Source organism: Neoarius graeffei, chromosome 20 (assembly GCF_027579695.1).
Source record: "Neoarius graeffei isolate fNeoGra1 chromosome 20, fNeoGra1.pri, whole genome shotgun sequence".
In the NCBI taxonomy this organism is placed as follows: Eukaryota; Metazoa; Chordata; class Actinopteri; order Siluriformes; family Ariidae; genus Neoarius; species Neoarius graeffei.
In genome coordinates this window covers 3530558-3552452 of record NC_083588.1, presented here as the reverse complement: position 1 = coordinate 3552452, position 21895 = coordinate 3530558, and the positions used below count along the sequence as shown (strand labels likewise).

The following is a 21895-nucleotide window of genomic DNA, read 5'->3' as shown; positions in this document are numbered from 1 at the left end:
GATTTTTTTTTTTTTTTTTTGAAAGGTCTGTGATTTCCGATAACCGGTATTATCGGCCATTCCCCTCCCGTCAGAAAAAAACAAAAATCCAGACATTTGAATTTAACAAAAGACATCAATATAGACCTAACAAAATACACAATTTTGACATCGCTATAGACAAAGCAAACTACAGAACTATTCATCTGAAAACGTGCACGTTTGAGTTTTGTGTCCGAGGTATATCCGATTTAATTCAACCAAATGTTTACTCCATCTTCATCACTCAAATAGAGCAGAGTCTATATGTGGTGTTCATAAAATGCTGAAATACTTTCCGATACTTTGTTTTATTTCTGTAGGAACTGTATGAAAATAATTTCACTTTCAATTAAAAATTACGATTTTTACGTATATGCCATTATTTTTTTATACAACTGATACGAATTTTTTAAAAATATAACTCTATGCCTTGATCTGTTTGACACGCCTCTGCTCGACTCTGCTTCGGTCAGCTGATTGTTGTGATTCCAAACACGTGAGTTGCAGAATGCCCTCTGTTGGACAAATGAAGCAACTACAACACTTATCACCTGGTTAAAGGATGCATCTTCCGTCTCTGTTTCTTTTTCAGTGGCCGTTCTAAACATCGATACCGATTTATCAGCAATGAACTCGTATCGACTGATAAGATCAGGACGCTTCACTTTAAAATGTTTTTAATCCCCAAAGTTGGATGGGGAACATCACAGTGCCACGAAAAATGAAGTAGAAGGAAAAAAGAAACCTTTCAAAAAAAATTGTCTGTAATGGAATGAAGGGGTGCAAATACTTTTTGAATTCACTTTATTTCATATGAATGAGTGAGTTACGTTAGTTTTTGCCTATTTTGTCTCATCTCTTTCTCTCTGCAGGGTAATCAGGACGCCCCTGCCCCACCAGAGCCCATGGCCCAGCCGTATCCCTCCGCCCAGTTTGCCCCTCCTCAGAACGGCCTACCCACTGAGTACCCGGCGTCTCACCCTCACCCCGCCCCTGAGTACCCGGGCACAAGCGCCGTACCTGAGCACACGCTGAACATGTATCCTGCAGCGCACACACACAGCGAGCCCAGTGCCGACTCCAGCGCACACACCGTCTCCGGCACAGCCACGGTAAGAACACGCCCTCAACACGCCCACCCTCCACAAACACCCCTGTATGTTGCTCCAGTATTTTTTTTTTAAGTCCAGAATGAAAAGTCCAGTGGGTGGAGTCAGACCTGATTCAGCTCCTCCTTCCTGGGTGGAGTTAATCATCCTGGGGACGGAGTGTGTTTCAAGCTGGACATGCCCCGGACACGCCCTGAACACGCCCACCTCCTCAAACGTCCCCTCTCTGTTCCTCTCTCTCTCTCCATCTACACTTGTCTATCTTTTTTTGTCCACCAGTCTCTCTCTCTCTGCTTAACTGTCTTTCTGTTGGTCTTTTCTGTCTCTTTCTCTCTCTCTTTCTGAGTCTGTCCATCACTGTCTTCAACTTTATGTGCGTTTTATTTCTCTTTTCTTTGAGTTTCTCTGTTTCTCTGCATCTCTCTCCTCTTTGTTGTTTTCTGTCATTCTGTCTGTCAGTTTGTCTCTCTGTCTGCATGGATTTATTTTTATTTTGCCTTTCTCTCTCTCTCACACCTCCTTTATATCTGTCTCTCTGTTTCTCTCGTGATCTGTTTTTCTGTGGTCGTCTGTCTGTCTTTCTCTTTTCATTGCTCTGCATTTATTTCTCTCACTCATTCTCTCTCTCTCTCTCTCTCTCTCTCTCTCTGTCTTTTAGTTTGTCTCAGAATTCTGTCTGTTTTTCTTATTCCACTGTTTTTCTCTCTTTCACCGTTCAGTTCATCTGTCTCTTTCGCTGTCTATCTTTTTATTCATCTCTCTCTCTCTCTTTCAGTCTCTCACACTGTTTTTCTTCTCCTCTGTCTCCTACTGTCTGCTTTTGTCTTTCTTTCTTTTCTCTGCTTATTTCTTTGCTGTTATCATTCCATCCTTTCTTCATACTACTTTCTTTCCTGCTTATATAACAGAAATAATAAAAGAAAGAAAGACACGCCCCTCACACGCTGCACACGTTTTGCAGATGGACTGTTCGGAGGACAGTGAACTCTCCATTTTATTTTTATCTGAACTGTTCCTTTAAAACTCAATGATTACAAAAAGTAGTTTCCTGAAAGACCTTCAAACTTTATTTTTGGATTTTATTCCAGGAAGGAAAATGTGATTGCTCTGCAGATGTGGCGCCAGATGTTCTTACGTCTTCTACCTTTTGCGTTTTTTCGTAGTGACGGGAAGAAAGGGAGCAAAAGCACATCTGGAAAAGCCATTAGACCCCCCCCTTCCCTTCTCTTCTCCCCTCTCTTTCTCTCTCTCTCTCTCTCTCCCCCACAATCCCCTCCTCTCTCTCTCTCTCTCTCTCTGTCTTGCTCTCTCTTGCTGTCTCTCGCCCACACCCCCTTCTCTCTCTGTCTTGCTGTCTCTCGCCCACACCCCCTCCTCTCTTTCTCTCTCTCTCTTGCTCTCTCTCGCTGTCTCTTGCCCACACCCCCTCCCCTCTCTCTCTCTCTCTCTCTCTCTCTCTCTCTCTCTCTCTCTTTTTCGGGCTCTGCAGGGTTCTAGTGAGAACTGCAGCACTGTCCAAAGCCATGACTTCATCCAGAGTTGTTTTGAGAGCGATGTCATTCCTCACTCGCATTCCTTCTTTCAGTTCTGTGCAGAAACAAAAATCTGCTCTCTCCTTCCGTCTGTCTGTCTGTCTGTCTGTCTCTCTCTTTCTCTATCCATTTGTCTCGTCTCTTTTTATGATCACACTGTCTGTCTTTAGCTTTGTTTATTTCATTTTGTTTATTTTATGTTTGCTTTCTTTATTTTGATTCCTTCATTCCTTCCATCTTATTCTGTCCTTCTTTTTTCTTGCATGTTTGCTTTCTGAATTTTCTTTTTTCATCGTTTTTCTTTTTCATTCTTGGATGTTTCTTATTTTTTCTTTCATTCTTGCATGTTTGCTTTCTTTATTTTTCTTTTTTTTCCTCCTTCCTTCCTTCTGTTATTCCTTTTCTTTTTTCTTGCATGTTTGCTTTCTTCCTAATTTCTTTTTTCTTCCTCCTTTGTCTTTCATTCTTGTGTGTTTGCTTTATTTTTCTGTTTTCTTTCTTCCTTCCTTCCATCTTTTATTCTTTCTTTTTCATTGCCGCTTTGCCTCTGACTGATCGAGTGCTGACACTGGTGACTCCTTCCATATCAGCGATGTGTTGATTGTTGTTGTTTTTTATCTGCTTTGCTGAGCAGTTACTATGGCAACGATACTGTATGAGCACGAGTGCATGAATATAGAGCTGTGATTGAGGTGACAGCTGGAACCACTGTCGGAGCTGCTGGGATAGAAAATGAATCAACACCCTGTGATGTCGGTCCGGGAGTGTAGCAGTGTGTGTACGTGTCTGATACAGTACGCGATGACACGACTGATGGACTCGCGCTTTTACACGTCCAGGAAGCAGCGCTGACATTACAACGCTGTGTCCATGCTTCACTGGCCTGTTTCTCTGCCCTCACCGCTCTCTCTCTCTGTGTGTGTGTGTGTGTGTGTGTGTGTGTGTGTGTGTGTGTGAGAGAGCTGTCTCGCTCGGCTGGCCTTCCTGTGTTCATCCTCGTCCTGGGAGAGCGAGAGTCATGTTTCCTGTCGAGTGCAGAAGACACACACCTGCAGCGTGAGAGAGCGAAGTGTGAAACACAGGAACATGTCGGATCACTTACACCGCCGTTACACCATGACCTCACAGAACGCTGCCTCCTGATTGGCTGCCTGCAGGCGTCCCTCATTTTCTGTCATCAGGTCACTTTCCGTTCACTGCAGTGACAGCGATGAGGTTCAGAATGAATCCGAGAACAGCTCAGCACCTTCAACTCTTTCTTTCTTTCTTTCTTTCTTTCTTTCTTTCTTTCTTTCGTTTGCTTACGAATGTTTTTCCTTCCTTCCTTCCTTCCTTCCTTCCTTATGTACTCTTCTTTCTTTCTTGCATGTTTGCTTTTTCTTTTTTCTTCCTTCCTCGTTCCTTCAATCATTTATTCTTTTCTTTCTTTCTTTCTTTCTTTCTTTCTTTCTTTCTTTCTTTCTTTCTTTCTTTCTTTCTTTCATGTATGCTTACATTGTTTTTCTTTTCCCCCTTCCCTCGTTCCTTCCATCTTTTATTCCTTCCTTATTTCCTCTTCTTTCTTTTTTCTTTCTTGCATGTTTGCTTTTTCTTTTTTCTTCCTTCCTCGTTCCTTCAATCATTTATTCTTTTCTTCCATCTTTCTTTCTTTCTTTCTTTCTTTCTTTCTTTCTTTCTTTCTTTCTTTCTTTCTTTCATGTATGCTTACATTGTTTTTCTTTTCCCCCTTCCCTCATTCCTTCCATCTTTTATTCCTTCCTTATTTACTCTTCTTTCTTTTTTCTTTCTTGCATGTTTGCTTTTTCTTTTTTCTTCCTTCCTTTGATCATTTATTCTTTCCTTCCATCTTGTTTTTCTTTTTGCCCTTCCTCCTTCCTTCTGTCCTTTTCTTTCTTTCTTTCTTTCTTTCTTTCTTTCTTTCTTTCTTTCTTTCTTTCTTTCTTTCATGTTTGCTTACGTTGTTTTTGTTTTCCCTCCTCCTTCCCTCATTCCTTCCATCTTTTATTCCTTCCTTATTTACTTTCTTATGTTTTCTTTTTCTTCCTCTTTCCTTCTTTCTATCATTCATTCTTTACTGATATGTTCTTTCTTTCTTCCTTTCTTTCATGCTTGCTTACATACTTGTTTTTCTTTCTTTTTCTGTCCTTTTCCTTTCTATATTTCTTTCCTTCTTGCATTCCTTCCTTCATTTAGTTCGTCCTTCCTTTTTCTGTGTATTTCTTTCCTTCTTGCATTCTTTCCTTCATTCTTTTCTATTTTTCTTTCCTTCTGTTACCTCCTTGTTTTCCTGACTCTCCATACTTGCTTCCTTTTTTCTTATTTTTCTCGACTTTCCTTCCTTCCTTTTCTCTTCTCTTTCTTTCCTTCCTTCTGTCCCCTGTGTGTTTGTGTGTGAGTGTTATGCTGATCACTCGATCTCACTTCTCTGTGACTCTTTTATTCGTTAATAGACGAGTGTTTTGAAGTGAAGTAAAGCGAGTGTGTGAAAGCGAGTCTCTCTCTCTCTCACGTTTGTTTATTTTCCCGTTTGAAGCGGTGAGTGTGTGCCAGCGGGGAGACGAGCGCTACGCAGATGGCATGCGGCAGCGAGTGTCAGCTGTTAGCATGCTGCATCTTCGCGCAGTGTGTTTTAACTTGGCACTCAGCCTGGGATTGTGGAGAAACAGAGGAACGACAGAATATTCTTATCGTTTAACTCGACTGAAGGAGCCGGAGCTGCAGTGCTGGCTCTGTTTTTCACACTCATTATGAAGAGGCTGAAATGTTTATTTAATCCCGGCGAGTTGTGGATCTGCTCGTGGAATCTTTCTGCTCACAGCCGCGACGTGTTCCAGCTCGAGTCTCGCTGCAGGCGTCTGCAGGAATACGGAGCGGACTGTAAAGATTCCCGTCGCCAGCTGCAGGGAGGATCTGCTGACGCCGAGTTTACACAAACACTTTCTCAGTCACATGACCAGCTGTGTGGGGTTTCCCCCTCAAATCGAGAGCGAAGGGGAGGCTGGAGAGCGACAGACTGCTTACAGCTGCTTTAACGGAAGCCTCAGCAGCAAATAACTTCCTGAGCGGAATGTCCACTGTAACTGTAAACGGATAAAAAGTGTCCGCGCTGTATCGGTTTTCATTCGGTGAAATGGGGAAACAAGAAAAGGCTCACAAGGAAAGATCGACCTCCATTTCTCCATTTCCAGACATCTCCATCTCGATTTCTTTCTGTCCATCCCTCTCTCCGCCTCCATCTCTCAGTACCTCCATCCATCTCTCTCTACTCCTCCATCTCTCTCTATCCCTCCATCACTCAGTATTTCCATCCATTTCTCTACATCTCCATCTCTCGGTACCTCCATCTATCTCCATACACCTCCATCTCTCTCTGCTCCTCTGTCTCTCTCTCTCTCGCTCTATCCCATCATCACTCAGTACCTCCATCCATTTCTCTACACCTCTATCTCTCTCTATCCCTCCATCTCTCTCTACACTTCCATCTCTCTCTCTATCCCTCCATCGCTCAGTACCTCCATCCATCTCTCTACACCTCCGTCTCTCTCTATCCCTCCATCGCTCAGTACCTCCATCCATCTCTCTACACCTCCATCTCTCTCTGCTCCTCTGTCTGTCTCTCTCTCTCTCTCTCTCTCTCTCTCGCTCTATCCCATCATCACTCAGTACCTCCATCCATTTCTCTACACCTCTATCTCTCTCTATCCCTCCATCTCTCTCTATCCCTCCATCGCTCAGTACCTCCATCCATTTCTCTACACCTCCGTCTCTCTCTATCCCTCCATCGCTCAGTACCTCCATCCATCTCTCTACACCTCCATCTCTCTCTACTCCTCTGTCTCTCTCTATCCCTCCATCACTCAGTACCTCCATCTCTCTCTATACCTCCGTCTCTCTCTCTCTCTATCCCTCAGTACCTCCATCCCTCTCTCTACACTTCCATCTCTCTAGACCTCCATCTCACTCTCTATCCCTCCATCTGTCTCAGTACCTGCATCCCTCTCTCTACACGTCCATCTGTCTCTACACCTCCGTCTCTCTCTATCCCTCCATCGCTCAGTACCTCCATCCCTCTCTCTACACTTCCATCTCTCTACACCTCCATTCCTCACAACAACTCTCTCTCCACCTCCATCCCGAATTCTCCACCTCTGTCTCTCTCTCTCTCTTCACCTCCATCTCTGTCTACACCTCCATTCCTCACAACTGTCTCTCTCTTCACCTGCATCTGTATGTCTACACTGCCATCGATTTCGACACCTCCATTTCTCTTGTCACCTCCATCCATCTCTCTACGCCTCCATCTGTCTCTCCACACCGCCATTCCTCACAACAACTTTCTCTCTCTCTCTCCACCTCCATCCCTAACTCTCCACCTCATCCCTCTCTCTACATCTCCATCCCTCTCTCCACACCTCCATTCCTCACAACAACTCTGTCTCTCTCTACACCTCCATCCTTCTCTTTCTCTCTACACCTCCATCTATCTCTCTACATCTCCATCCCTCACGACACATCCATCTCTCTACGCCTCCATCTGTCTCTCCACACCGCCATTCCTCACAACAACTTTCTCTCTCTCTCTCTCTCTCCACCTCCATCCCTAACTCTCCACCTCATCCCTCTCTCTACATCTCCATCCCTCTCTCCACACCTCCATTCCTCACAACAACTCTGTCTCTCTCTACACCTCCATCCTTCTCTTTCTCTCTCTGCCTCCATCTATCTCTCTACACCTCCATCCCTCACGACACATCCATCTCTCTGCACCTCCATTCCTCACAACAACTGTCTCTCTCTTCACCTTCATCTGTCTCTCTACACCGCCATCCCTTTCTACACCTCCATCCATCTCTCTACACCTCCATCTCTCACGACACATCCGTCCCTCTCTACAACGCCATTCCTCACGACAATTCCGTCTCTCTCTTTCTCTCCATCTCTCTTCCCCTCTTTACACCTCCATCCCTCACGACACATCCATCTCTCTGCACCTCCATTCCTCACAACAACTGTCTCTCTCTTCACCTTCATCTGTCTCTCTACACCGCCATCCCTTTCTACACCTCCATCCATCTCTCTACACCTCCATCTCTCACGACACATCCGTCCCTCTCTACAACGCCATTCCTCACGACAATTCCGTCTCTCTCTTTCTCTCCATCTCTCTTCCCCTCTTTACACCTCCATCCCTCATGACACCTCCATCTGTCTGTCCACACCCCATCCCTCCCTCTCTCACCACTTGTCTCTCTCTCTCTCTCCCTCTCTCTCTCCCCCCACACCTCCATCTTCACTATTTTAATTCTTTAGCACAGTATTTCTTGTGAGCGACACGAAGAAGCGTTTATTTTCAGACGGTGCGTCAGCATGATGTTCAGGGAAAGCTTTCGTGTCCAAAGTGGATTTGTTAACTCCGCTTTCTGAAATTTTAAACATTAACTCATTCTATTTTTGCAGTGCGAAGCAAAAACCGTTTTTGTTTACTTGGAGACGTAAAATTATGCTTTCAATCACATTTAAGACCATGATGTTAGGAAGTTCACCTCAACAGCCCCGCCCCCATCCCCTCAGCTTTATTCCTATTATAAAACAGAATGTGCTTATTTCCAATTATAATCTCACCAGTGTGTCACTTCTCCTGGCTGATCATTAAACACGAAGTCCCACGCAGTCGAGCCGCTCCAATTTGACCAAAGCAATAACGCTCTGTCACTTTTACATGTGATACTTTACTGCTGTGCTTTAGTGGATTACCTGCTGCTGTTTCTTCCCGCTCGAGGAGTGGGCGTGATTTTCTTTATGACTTATAATATCACACAACGCTGTTGTTTTTTTTTTTTTTTTTTTTCCCAAGGCCTTTCGTGTCTTGAAAGACTACCGGAGTGATTCTTTACGTCTCTGTCTACTTCTCGTTGTTGTAGCTGGCGGCGTTTGTGTCGTTGATGTACGTTGATGTTCAGATCAGCAGGTTGTCGTCTTGTTTTAACTCGTTCCAGCCTTAATATGCGATGTGATGCTGCTGACGGAATTGCCCAGAGCACTTCCTGTGATAATAGCACACACATTTGAAGATGTAATAAAGACCTACCGCACTCACTGAGGTGCAAGTTCATTTTACACACACACAAACACCTTCATAAAATGTGTTGATGTACAAAACATCACTTGCGATTTTTCACATTTTTTCAAATCAATTTCTGAATTCAAATGATCAAATTTCAGTCCAAAATGCCCATTATGATGTAATATTCTATGTCACGAGCATATATAGTGAACAGGAAACCAAACTATGTTGAATTCTGCTTTCTGATTGGTCTCAGAAGGCGTTGATTAAGTTGTCTTTAATAGCAGCTCTGCCAGTAGCACAGGTTTATATCGTAACATGACGAGCTGTGTATTTTTATTAACGTCAGGTGAGCCTGGTGAGGGAGCGAATGTTCCACACCATTTAATGTAACTATAAATGAATAAAATAAAGGTTTCTTCTTCTTCTAAAAAGTGCATCATGTTGTTCTGCAGTGATTCAAATGGATGGTGCCAGTGACTCCACTTCATCACATGTTGATTATTTTCCAATAACAGCACAACCTGGAGTGTTTTATTCTTGACTTAAACAGTTTGTTTATTGAGATACAGTGCTGAGCGTAAATGAGTGCACCCCCTTTGAAAAGTAACATTTTAAACAATATCTTAATGAACACAAACAATTTCCAAAATTTTGAAAAGACAAAGTTTAATATAACATCTGTTTAACTTATAATGTGAAAGTAAGGTTAATAATATAACTTAGATTACACATTTTTCAGTTTTACTCAAATGAGGGTGGTGCAAAAATGAGTACACCCCACAACAAAAACTACTCCATCTAGTACTTTGTATGGCCTCCATGATTTTTAATGACAGCACCAAGTCTTCTAGGCATGGAATGAACAAGTTGGCGACATTTTGCAACATCAATCTTTTTCCATTCTTCAACAACGACCTCTTTTAGTGACTGGATGCTGGATGGAGAGTGATGCTCAACTTGTCTTTTCAGAATTCCCCAAAGGAAATAATTTCTTTACACCACAAAGGTGAAGGCTACAAGATGATCAGCAAAGCTTTACTTATCAGTCAGAATACTGTAGCAAAAGTGGTACAAAAATTGAAGAAAGATGGAACTGCAACCATCTCACAGAGATGTCCAGGTCGTCCACGGAAGTTAACACCTCGACAGGAGCACCTTCTGATGAGAAGGGTTGAAGAAAATCGGCATGCAAGTTCACTGCAGTTATCTAAAGAAGTAGAAAGCCAAACCGGGGTGACTATTTCCCGTGACACAATACGGCATACACTGCAGAGGAATGGCATGCATGGATGCCGTCCACGAAAGAAGCCTCTCCTAAAGCCCAGGTACAAAAAAGCCCGCCTAGAGTTTGCCAGGGCCCATGCTGACAAAGATGAAGACTACTGGGAGTCTATACTCTGGAGTGATGAGACCAAGATAAATGTTTTTGGAACTGATGGCTTCAAAACTGTATGGCGTCGCAAAGGTGAGGAATACAAAGAAAAATGCATGGTGCCTACAGTGAAACATGGTGGTGGCAGTGTCCTTATGTGGGGCTGCATGAGTGCTGGTGGTGTCGAGGAGCTGCATTTCATTGATGGCATCATGAATTCACAGACGTATTGCTCTATACTGAAAGAGAAGATGCTACCATCACTCCGTGCCCTTGGCCGTCGTGCACTTTTCCAACATGACTAAACACACATCTAAGGCCACTGTTGGATTTCTGAAGAAGAACAGGGTGAAAGTGATTCAGTGGCCAAGTATGTCTCCTGATCTGAACCCAATCGAACACCTACGGGGAATTCTGAAGAGACAAGTTGAGCATCACTCTCCATCCAGCATCCAGTCACTAAAAGAGGTCGTTGTTGAAGAATGGAAAAAGATTGATGTTGCAAAATGTCGCCAACTTGTTCATTCCATGCCTAGAAGACTTGGTGTTGTCATTAAAAATCATGGAGGCCATACAAAGTACTAGATGGAGTAGTTTTTGTTGTGAGGTGTACTCATTTTTGCACCACCCTCATTTGAGTAAAACCGAAAAATGTGTAATCTAGGTTATATTATTAACCTTACTTTCACGTTAGAAGTTAAACAGATGCTATATTAAACTTTGTCTTGTCAACATTTTGGAAATTGTTTGTGTTCATTGAGATGCTGTTTAAAATGTTACTTTTCAAAGGGGGTGCACTCATTTACGCTCAGCACTGTACATTGTATGAATCGTTTTAAAAGGATGCGGTTTGGGGTAGAAATGCCATTTTGAAAAGGATTTGCCACTGCTCATGCTGGAAGTGAGGACTGCAGAAGAGTAGATGACGGAATGTCTTTAAGGACTGGCCAAAGGATGCCACAATGATTGCAGACTTCTTTAAGATTTTAAAAATATCTCCAGGAGCTGCCGAGCTGAGCTAAGCTTCCCCTCCTGTTTGATGAGCCAGGAGTAAGAAAAATAAACATATGCGCATATTATATACACACACACACACACACACAAAATAAGAGAAAAGGCTAACTCTGTAAATTCTCTCCAGCTAAGGCAATATCTCAGAAACATAAAGCCCACACACACATTTAAAGCCCATCACACACACTACACACAGGCATGAGGCCTGGCTCGGAGGGAGATAGGCACAGAGAGCTGGCCACCAGTCAGCCGTGGAAGAAGAGGAGAGAACGGAAAGAAAGGGAGAGCGAAGAAGAAGAAGGCAGCCATGTCACTTTTTACCCGCAACCATTTTTTTCCACCCCCACCCCCCTCATACACTTCTATAGCACGAGCCATCAAACGCCTGTGTGTGAGAGAGCTCCACATATGTTTTCCATATAGAACAGAAGTTAGGAGCAGGTGGCGAGAAAGAAGCTTCCACTCGGCGGGTCGTTGTTGTTGAGATGGAGCCGAGGTTCCAAGGGGCGTCGCGGAGAAACAGGCTGAGCAATGCTGGCCTTGTAATGCGATGTCCATGAAGTCAGATGACTCTGAAGAGTCTCAGCTTGTCTGAAATAACATTTTACATGTCTCAGGTCTGAACTAATTCGTCCAGGTGCACACAGTATCGATATTGTGCAGTGTGACTGGTGGTGGGTGCCATTATTTTTGCAAGAAGTCCATTAGTGCACAACAAGTTTCCACCTGGCACCAAACAGCAAGTTTTCCTTTCAGAAAATGTTCCTTGGACAGCTGAGGGAATTTTTTCGAGACTTGTCCATAAAAAAAAACCCAAAAGATTCTCACGAACATCCAACAGGGTTCTTCAGTTTGTCCCTTAAAGTTTCATGTAGAAACTGATAACATAGGGCTCCCCTTGCAGAAAAGGGAATCTAGAATCCTTAAACCAATAATCTGGAGCGTTCTTTGGATAGATCCCTTCACTTTCTCTCAAGAAGGACTTCTAAAATATTCTGCCAAGAACCTTCCCTTTCAGAAAAGGCTCCAAATAGAACCCTTTCAGAAAGCTCGAACCAAGAATCATTTTAAGAACACTTGCAATCTTCACAAGTTCACCTGGAGCTCTAAAACAGTTGGGCTTCTGAATTCTGTAGATCCAAAGAGGTTCTCCGGTCGTCCCTTTCGTTTTCTCTCTGGAGTGGCCCTTAAAAGGTTGAACTCAAGAACTTTCAGATATGATTCCACATCGGACCCTTTGAGACCGCTAGGACCACGAGACAGCTAAAGAAACATGCACTCTTCATGGGCTCTTTAAGGCTTCTTTACATAGTCATGGGATCATCTCATCTCATCTCATTATCTCTAGCCACTTTATCCTTCTACAGGGTCGCAGGCAAGCTGGAGCCTATCCCAGCTGACTACGGGCGAAAGGCGGGGTTCACCCTGGACAAGTCGCCAGGTCATCACAGGGCTGACACATAGACACAGACAACCATTCACACTCACATTCACACCTACGCTCAATTTAGAGTCACCAGTTAACCTAACCTGCATGTCTTTGGACTGTGGGGGAAACTGGAGCACCCGGAGGAAACCCACGCGGACACGGGGAGAACATGCAAACTCCACACAGAAAGGCCCTCGCCGGCCACGGGGCTCGAACCCGGACCTTCTTGCTGTGAGGCGACAGCGCTAGTCATGGGATCATCCGTTCATAAAAAGGTTCCTTTTTCATTCAGAGGAACAACCACACAAAGAACCCTTGGGGTTCTTGTTGGACGTACTGATACCATTGGTCAGTTTTTATTGAAATGGATTCATTCATGGGGCTATGGAGAAAAAAACTTGAAAAAATCCTAACTTCCTGTCAGCTGTAAAAAAGAACAAAGCTGGGAACTACAGTTTCAGAGAAAAGGTTCTGTTTCGCACCATGAAGCAGTTTTGGATTGCTTTCAGAGAGAACCCTTGAAGGCTGTAGGTAGGAACGTAGTGCAATGGATTATAAGGCTTCATTTCCACACCCAAAACAAAGCGAAAACTCTTAGGAAACCAACAAGTCAGCCTTTTTGAAGAGTTTTAGCGTGAAATACACGCATTACATTCTTATAGCTAACTGCTCTTCTCTCTCTCTCTCTCTCTCTCTCTCCATCTATCGTTCTCCTTCACAGCAGACAGACGACGCAGCACAGACAGACAGCCAGCAACAGACGCAGTCCTCCGAAAGCACGGAAAACAAGACGCAGCCGAAGCGACTCCACGTCTCCAACATTCCCTTCAGGTTCAGAGATCCCGACCTCAGGCAAATGTTCGGCGTGAGTCCCTGCTATTTCCCCTGCTCTCACCGTCTCGTTCGGGTGTTAGAGTACATCTGTTTACATCTCCCGAGGTTACGTTCGCATGACATCGAGCACCAGAGCAGATGCAGAGGCTTATTCAGGATGTCATTCTGAAAATCCACCTGATATTCGGTGTTTGGAGCCTTTTGGCCTGAGATAAGCTCCGGCCGTGACACTCTGGTGATGCTTTCAGAATAATATTAGCGAAGCTTCCTGTTTTGAATGTGAATTTTCAACTCGCATTCAAGACAATTTATCAGAAATATGACAAAACAAATGCATATATCTTTAAAAAATATTTTTTCAGGAATAAACTGTGAATAATTATTGTCGAAATGAAGGCATAGGAAGTATGTATGTTGAATGAGCATTATTTTGATTTCATTCCATTCCATTAAGGTTTGAGATTTTTTTTTTTAAAAAAAGGTAAAGTTTTCTCAAATATTCTGTCACAATTGCTTGTGTCGTCCATCTGGCGAGCAACATTAAGGAACTCGGCTCTTGTGAACTAGCTTGCCAGGCTTAGTATTGAAGATTGTGAAAATGTTTGAATATTACATTCAAAATCCTTTCAGAAATCCTGTCATGTTAGCGAACTAGCTTGCGCTGGGTGTGAAAATATGTGAACTGGGTTAAAATTTAAAAATCCCGAGAAATTCATTAGATTCGTGCATCTTTGCTAGCTAGTTAGCGTTGGTGGTGAGTACTTGTGAATTTGTCAGATTAGCACCTCTTCGCTAGCTAACAAGTGTAAATGGTGAAGATTATGAGAATTCATGAAAATTATTTCAAAAGCCGTGAAGAAATCCTGTCAGGTTAGCTCATGTCAGCTCGCTTGATAGCACTGGAAGTGAAAATTTGTGAACGAGACTGTCACGAGAAAATCCTGTCAGACCTTTGCTAGCTGGTTAGTGTTATTGGTGAACACGAAGCAAAATAAAAATTGTGACTATTACATAAAATCTTTTCAGAAAATCCTGTCACGTTTGTTCATGTTCACTCGCTGGCTCACATAAGCTGTGAAAATTGTCCCATTTCTGCTTAAAATCCTCCCAGAAATCCTGTCAGAGTAGCACGTTGTTGCTAGCTCGTTAGTGTTAGTGAAGATTTGGAGTGTTCAACAATAAGATGTCAGAATCCTTTCAGAATCTTGATAGGTTATGTCGTGTTAGCTACCTAGCAAGCATTAGGAGTGAAAAATTGTTCGTTTGACCGATCAGATCCTGTCAGGGTGGCTCATGCTAAATATTTGGGCAATGAAATTTGTGGAAATCCTCTCAGAAATCCTGTCAGGTTAGCTTATGTTCGCTAACTGGTTAGTATTAATGTTGAAAATCAGGCGTGTTCGTGAATTTGAATCGTGATGATGAGTTTTGAACGAGTGCTGAAAAAACTGAATGATAATTTTGATTATTTTTGTTTGTTTTCTTCCAGCAATTTGGTAAAATCTTAGATGTTGAGATCATTTTTAATGAGAGGGGATCTAAGGTACGTATCAGAATCTGTTTCCTTTGCATGTTTTCAATAACAGTACAATATAAAGTGATGATTATGATGAAAATGATTAATTTAGTCTAATTCTACTGAAATTAGTGATGCTAATGTGTTTGATTTGTCTGTGAGAAAATGATTGCAATTTAATTCAGTGTCTTTCTTTATTTATTTTAATGCACAAGCTATTGTTGGAAAACCGTTTTTGCTAACAGTACATACAAGCTGCTGTAGATCTGCTGTTCACTCCCTGTGCAAGCCCAGATTCACGCTTGCCACTCACATTACAGTAATGATATGAGTTATAACAGACGTTTTTGAATTAAGATGCTGAGCATCGTTTATAAATTCATCGTTTAAATTGTTAACACAGCCTCACAACAGCAAATTTGTCAGAATTAATATGTGAAAAGTGACGAGTGGTCGGGGTTAAATGGTGCGTTCACGACCATGATCATATCGGGGTGATGATATAAATAGTTCCCATGGTGATCCAATGGCAAAATTGGGACCTTCGGCGTGGAGATTGATTGATTGATTGCTAACAGTTAGGTAATATATCTATTCTAACATATTTTACTGGGTCGTTTTGTCCGAATTATGAAACATTTCGTCAGAAAATATTCAAAAGTTAAGGGTACCTCATCGTACAGCTTCGTTCATATGAAATCGAACTAAATCCAGCTTTTGTATATAGATACAGGGTTATTATAGTTGTAACTATAGACAGCTGGAACAATAGATACAGGTTTTAACAGTCATAATTATGAAGTTGTTTCCATGGTGATGAACACAGTGTTAAAATTGGGACATGGAACTAGAGGTCTGCGCGGGACTGATTTTCCCTCCCGCTCCCGCTTACTCCCGCTAGTTTGTTTCCCGCCCGCACCCGCAGAAATATTTAATATTTCGTCCCGCTCCCGCCCGCATATATTATGGTTTCTCCCGCTCCCACCCCGCTAAAATCCCGTAATTTCCCCGAAACGCTCGTTGTGCTTCCGTTCTAGCCTGCCAGAGATTCCCTCACAATATGTGCACTGATTGCACAATGCATTTATAGAAAGTAAAACCAGTAAAATAAACAGCAACTGCAATTTGTTTAATGTGCATTTATTCTCACTCAAAACGCGTTTACATGATGTAGACTCAGCTTGAGTCATTTAGAAAAGCTTGGCCAACAGCCTTAAAATACAAACTGAAAAAAAAATCAGTAGCCTAATAAATGAAGGTGCTTAAATAAATTAAAAATAAGTATGGAAAAATAACGAAAATGCAGGTATAAACTATGCGGGGCTGTGTTGGCTACTAAACATGCCCATGATGAATTGAAAAGGGAATTTCAAAAGAAGTTTACATCTTTTAACAGCTTGCCTATCATTTTAATAAAACGAAAATAATTGCACCTGATATTCCCGAGGGTGTCTTGTGCTTCTACACATGCCCATGGAGGAAAAGAATGTTGTTCACCGATGTGGGCTTCAGTAGACTGCGTCGCTGCTCCAGAATGCGGCCACAGATACTGAAAGCGCGTTCCGATGGTGCGCTTGATGCTGGAATGCAAAGCACGTGACGTGCCAATTTGCTTACACAGTGAATAATTTTGTGAAATGTATTTACATTGCGGGACTCCAGAGAACATGCTTATGCCCGCTCCCGCGACTACACCTCTCCATTCCCGCCCGCTCCCGCAGGAGGCTGTCAAATAATGACCCGCGCCGCATGCTTTTGCGCCGCATCCCGCGGGTCCCGTGGGAGTCCCGTCCCGTTGCAGCCCTCTACATGGAACACCATGATAGTTAACAGTTAGCAATTTGTTTTGTCAGGCAGTTTGTCAGAAAATTTACAAAGGTTTAAAAAAATAAAAATAAAAGGCAGGGCTTGTGCGTGGACTTTATGGAACAACTCAATCCAACCGATTCAGTGAATTCGAATTTGTACCAATTTATGTTCGATACCAGCAGAGAAAAATCTGCAGTGTTCTTTTCCCCTGAGTTTGTAACTGGTGTAAGTTAGAAATTTGTCCCTGCTGCATATACGCCATGATACGAACACAGTACTGCTGGGTTTCACGTGACACCACATCCACCTCATTAGTTATTCAAAACTTTAGCTGGCGGTCTACCAAAGCGTTTGTACGGAGAAGGTGCATTGCTCGCATGAAAAATGCCTTACGCTTGCGTTGTTTTAGGTTGTTCGAATCGATCAAACCGTGAAACTGATCAAAGTTTCTTCAGGGTTCGTCGTGAACTAATAAAAAAAGGTGAACAAACACAGGATTTCACAAAAAGACGTTGAGAAAGGTGGCTTTTGAACCTCTGACTGAAATCAAAGGGAGCTGAATCGAAGCACGCTCGAGTTTTCAGTGATCACTTGGTGAAAGGTTTGTATCTCCCTCTCAACTATATCCTTAGTGTTTTCCAAGTACTTTCCTTGCTATGTGTCGTTATTTTACGGTACTTTTTTGAGTCACGAAGCGCTAAAGTCCCCAGCTGTTTCTTTGTTCACTCCTCACAAAGTCCATATGCACGAAGGTCGCGACAAAATTCTTCCCCAGCTGCACAGTTACAATGCGCCGTGATCACGTCTCCGTCTTGTTTAACTCAGATCCAGGTCTTTAAAGGGGTTTCTGATGATCTTTGTGAATGATTTAGCTGAGAGATAAGAGCCAACACAAGTGAGAATCAAGCCAACTGTTGCTCATTTACACTTCAACTCGCAGCGCTTCGTTGTAAAGACGTGAACGAAAAGCTTAAAAAAAAACACAACACACTTTAACGCGCAAAAACAATACAGGATTCATTGGGCAGCGACTTGATAGCGAGGTCCTTTACCCAGCCACATACAAAAAAGTCGCGAGCCTCCGTACTCTTTCATCTGTTTTGCGGTGTAGAAGGACGTCTGCAACACCAGATAGTTGGAGATGTCGGGGAACTCGACTGAAGGGTAGTTTTCGAGATCGTATGACAAATCCTTCTTTCCCAGACTGTCGGGGTCGATTCCATTGAACATAGCGATCTTCTGAATATATCGAAAGCGAGCAGTGGCTTCTAGATTACGAGCGTGCTCTGATAAGTTATCGCTAGTCGTTTGCACTACGGCAGCCGTTTAGACCACCAGCTATTTCACTTCCGGTCAAACCGCTAAGAAAAGTCACGCGACTTGAAACCCAGCAAACAGAAAAGGGGCGGGGTTAGTCACATTCGCGAGTTGGAATTCCTTCAAATTTGCCGTGAGATTGTGTTTAAATGATTTGATCCAAGTTCAGTTTGATCTCTCACTCTTTCTCGAAGTCATAACGTACGTGTCCTCATTATTAATACTGAACTAGCTGTAACTTTTTATGTTTTAGCATGTCATCTTGGTGAACATTTTATTTATTTATTTATTTATTTGAATGTAATCTTATGGGATAGAAAATTTGATCATTTATTTTAGTATATTTAACTGTTAAAGGTATAGCTGTAATGACTTTCGATAATGTTTCGTGTTTTCTTTTTTTTATTGTTTTCTTTAGAGGTTCTAACTGATCTGGTAAATTATTGTTCATGCCTTTGGCTTAATGGTTGCCCGTCTTGATGCTTGCATGGCGCAGGGGCAAATAAAAAGGAGCAGGGAGGTCTGTAAAAGCAGCAGCAGCAGTAATGTGTAAGAGAATGGCAGCGAGGTAGAGCTCAAGGGGTTTATTTATTTCTCTTATCGTTTTTTGTTTTGTTTTGTTTGTTTGGTTTTTTTGGTTGGTCCTCGCGATCGTTTTTTCTGACTGAATTAATGATGTGCATGTTGTTCTCCCCCCTCTCCCACCTGCATGCAGGGTTTTGGTTTCGTAACTTTCGAAAGTAGTGCTGATGCGGACAGGGCGAGGGAGAAATTACACGGCACGGTGGTAGAAGGCCGTAAAATAGAGGTGCATGTAACAAATATTTCCCTTCTCGAAAAACAGTACTTTTTTTAAAAAATCTTTTTGTTTTTCTTTCTATGTTGCTTTTATCAGTGTTTTTCTCTGTGTCTGCTTTACTCTCATTTAATACGTCGATTCCTCTTTTACATATGTGTGTGTGACACCCTCCCCAAACCCCCCATCCCCCCACCCCCACCCCCCACCTTTTCCCCGTTTGGTTTCGCCTCACTCATTGAACTCTGACAGTTGTATCGCTTTAATATCCGTCTTCTCTAATAGCGCTTACCGCGTTTTCTTTAAGTTGCCATCCGCTTGGTTTTTATCTCGCTTCGTTTTTATTTAACAAGCAAACGGGTGCAGTGTGTTGTTAAGTTGTCAGCGAGCGGCTTGCTTTGGTCTGATGCGGCCTTATTGCGAGGTTGATCAGAGGATACGTCTTGACTCCAAACGTAGGCAGCCAACATCCAGGAGCAGTCCTTAATTGGCCCGATGCTTGCAATTTTCCAATTTAGGCCTTTTCGCCCTTGACTTGAAATTAAAATAGACCTAAAAAATAAAAAATTTTGAGAGAGAACTTGCATTATGCAACTGCGAGGAAACAATGAGTCTCGCCACCACTGGTTTTCCACTCAACACTGTCTCCACTTCTTTCTTTCCTTATTGATCTATCTATATTTATCTATTTCTTTCTTTATTTTTATTTTCCGATGTGACGTGTTGTCGCATTTTAGTAAGACATTGCATATTTTGCTTCTCATCCCCTCCCCTCCTTTTCTTCTCCTACGGTAGCCCGTAGAGCCCTCACCAAACTCTCACTAGCCAATACACACACGCTGAAATCCGAATGGTAAGTGGAGAAATCCATCTGCCATCTCGCGCTGCAAACCACGTGATCTTTTGATTTCTTTATTGTTATTTTGACTTTGTTATTACGTTTTCCTTGATACTGTTTTCTCTTGGTACACGTGGACTTTATTAGATGCGTGACAGGCACTGATTGGCTTGGACTTGACTCGTTGCACATCTTACTCCGACTGTTAACTCCATTTATTGTGTTAACCAGTGCACCCTGTTTTTTAGCTGTCGTTCAATCTGGAATGCGTTTCTTTCTTGAGTTTTTTTTTTTCCCCTTTCCTTTCATTTGATATTCTTGCAATGAGACGAGAAAGGCTCTTGGTCCGAGTGTTTGAATGCTAAATGTTGCTTCCTTTCCAACAATTCCAACCTCCTCTCAAGTTTTCGTGTATGTTGCACAATGCCTCACTTGTTTGTCGTTCTGTTTTCCTTTCTTTTATTTTTTAAACTTACACTTTTCCTTTATTCCTTTAACCTCCTCCCTCTTTCCACTGCATGTTCTTTCATGTGAAATAAGCATTTCGTTTAAGTGCATTTTGTGTCTGTGTGTGTGCGTGCGCGTGTGTGTGTTTCTTTATTTTAATCTCTTTTTTTTTTCATTTCCACATTTTCTTTAAAATTGGTCTTCTGTTTTGATGACGCATGCTGAAAAATCTCTTCATGATGACACTGTTGTCAATGTTGATTTATTTGCTTTGTTTGTCCTTTTCTTAGTATTGATGAATGAGATCTGTTTAAAGTCAACTCTTGCTTATGACAACTGTAATTATTTGGATTATGTTCGTATTTTTCAGCGTAATGCATGCAAACCGTTTTAAATTTTAACCTGTCCTGCCTTGCGTTCTCTGTACTGACTTTATTTCCGTTGTACTCAGGTGAACAATGCAACAGCACGAGTAATGACAAACAAAAAGACAGTCAACCCATATGCAAATGGTAAGACCCCAATTTTGCGCTTTGTCTAATTAGTTAGATTGGATTGGGTTAGTGAGTTGGATTGCACTCTTTTAAAAAAAAAAATGCTGAGATAGAATAAAAGTTGCATGAATATTAATTGTAATTCATCAAACATTATCTCAAGGAAGTAGACTCGTTGTTTTTCTCCTCAGTTCAAGTAGAAATGTCAGTACTTTCAGATGTCACGATTTTTCTTTCTTCATTTTTTTTCCTTTTACTCGCGCAGTTAAACATTGAAAGACAACAGTAAAGAACACAATGAACTGCCCAGAAAACCACAAATTAGTGCAATAAATCTCAAAAATAATACAGACTCTTAAAATTTACTCCAAATGGATGTGCTGGTACAAACAAGGCTCAGATAAATTCTGAAACTGCGAGCGCGCAGCTTGGAAGCTCAAGTCCCTCAGAGCTGAGCCGCCTTTCTTCGATGGAGGATGTCATATCTACAGGAGCATCGAAGAGATTTTTCAAAGCTAATCTGGGTGTTAGCTTTGTGGTGTCCACAAAGGAGTCTGCATTCGGCTCTGAATAAGCTGAGTGGGTTTGGATCATGGAGAGCATTTTATTATATGAACACAAGTGTTAAACTGGGAAATACACCACTCGTATTTTTCATCCAAGCTCCATCCGGGACATGGAGAACCAAAACCGTGATATAAATCTCCGTATGTCACTCGTGACGAAATCAATGAATTGTTTTGGCAAATTTGGGCGCTTTTCGTTTGTGAATGTGTCGAGATCATAAAAAGAAAATCACACGTTGGCAGCGCTCGAAACTAACGGTGTCCCGACGTCCCGGGGACCATAAAAAATGTCATCGGGACACAAAATTATCATATCTGGGACAATCCCAGGACAATGGAAAAAAATAGATCTAGAAAAAAAGTTCTACATTAATATTATTTACAAAGCCGTAACACATACGTAGACATTCACCTAATTTGTCAATTTTAATTTTAAAACGTTAACAGCGAAAAATACATAGTAGCTACACTTTCGATGCACCTGCATCCGTAGGCTACAGAGCAGCGCATTCTGTTCTAGAATCTTCGGCCGGAGTCCGCATTATATGGACTTGGAATGGAATTGCTACCGCACACGCTGCGCCGACTCTTGCCAGAACAAAAATGCTGAAGTGGTTGAAGCGGCCCGACCACGGGGAAGAAACTGAAAGCCCAGACATAACGTCTCCGGGACCTTCAGGATCCAAAGTGTCATCGCCTGGTCTGCAGGCAACGCTAGCAACTGAATGAACTTA

The 21895-nt window shown here is 42.4% G+C and overlaps 1 protein-coding gene across 11 annotated transcripts in view; it reads left to right on the top strand.

The window, feature by feature from the left end:
• The window catches only part of rbfox1 (RNA binding fox-1 homolog 1), a 508364-nt gene that overhangs the window by 434188 nt on the left and 52281 nt on the right, over positions 1-21895 (top strand). For 9 of the 11 annotated variants that reach the window (XM_060901127.1, XM_060901125.1, XM_060901123.1 and 6 more), the window contains 5 exons: positions 894-1133; positions 13266-13409; positions 14868-14921; positions 18736-18828; positions 20553-20613. In XM_060901127.1, coding sequence (XP_060757110.1) covers positions 894-1133; positions 13266-13409; positions 14868-14921; positions 18736-18828; positions 20553-20613 — 592 coding nt within the window. The remainder of the gene's footprint in view (positions 1-893; positions 1134-13265; positions 13410-14867; positions 14922-18735; positions 18829-20552; positions 20614-21895) is intronic. The other 2 variants (XM_060901129.1, XM_060901133.1) reach the window with 1 other exon arrangement.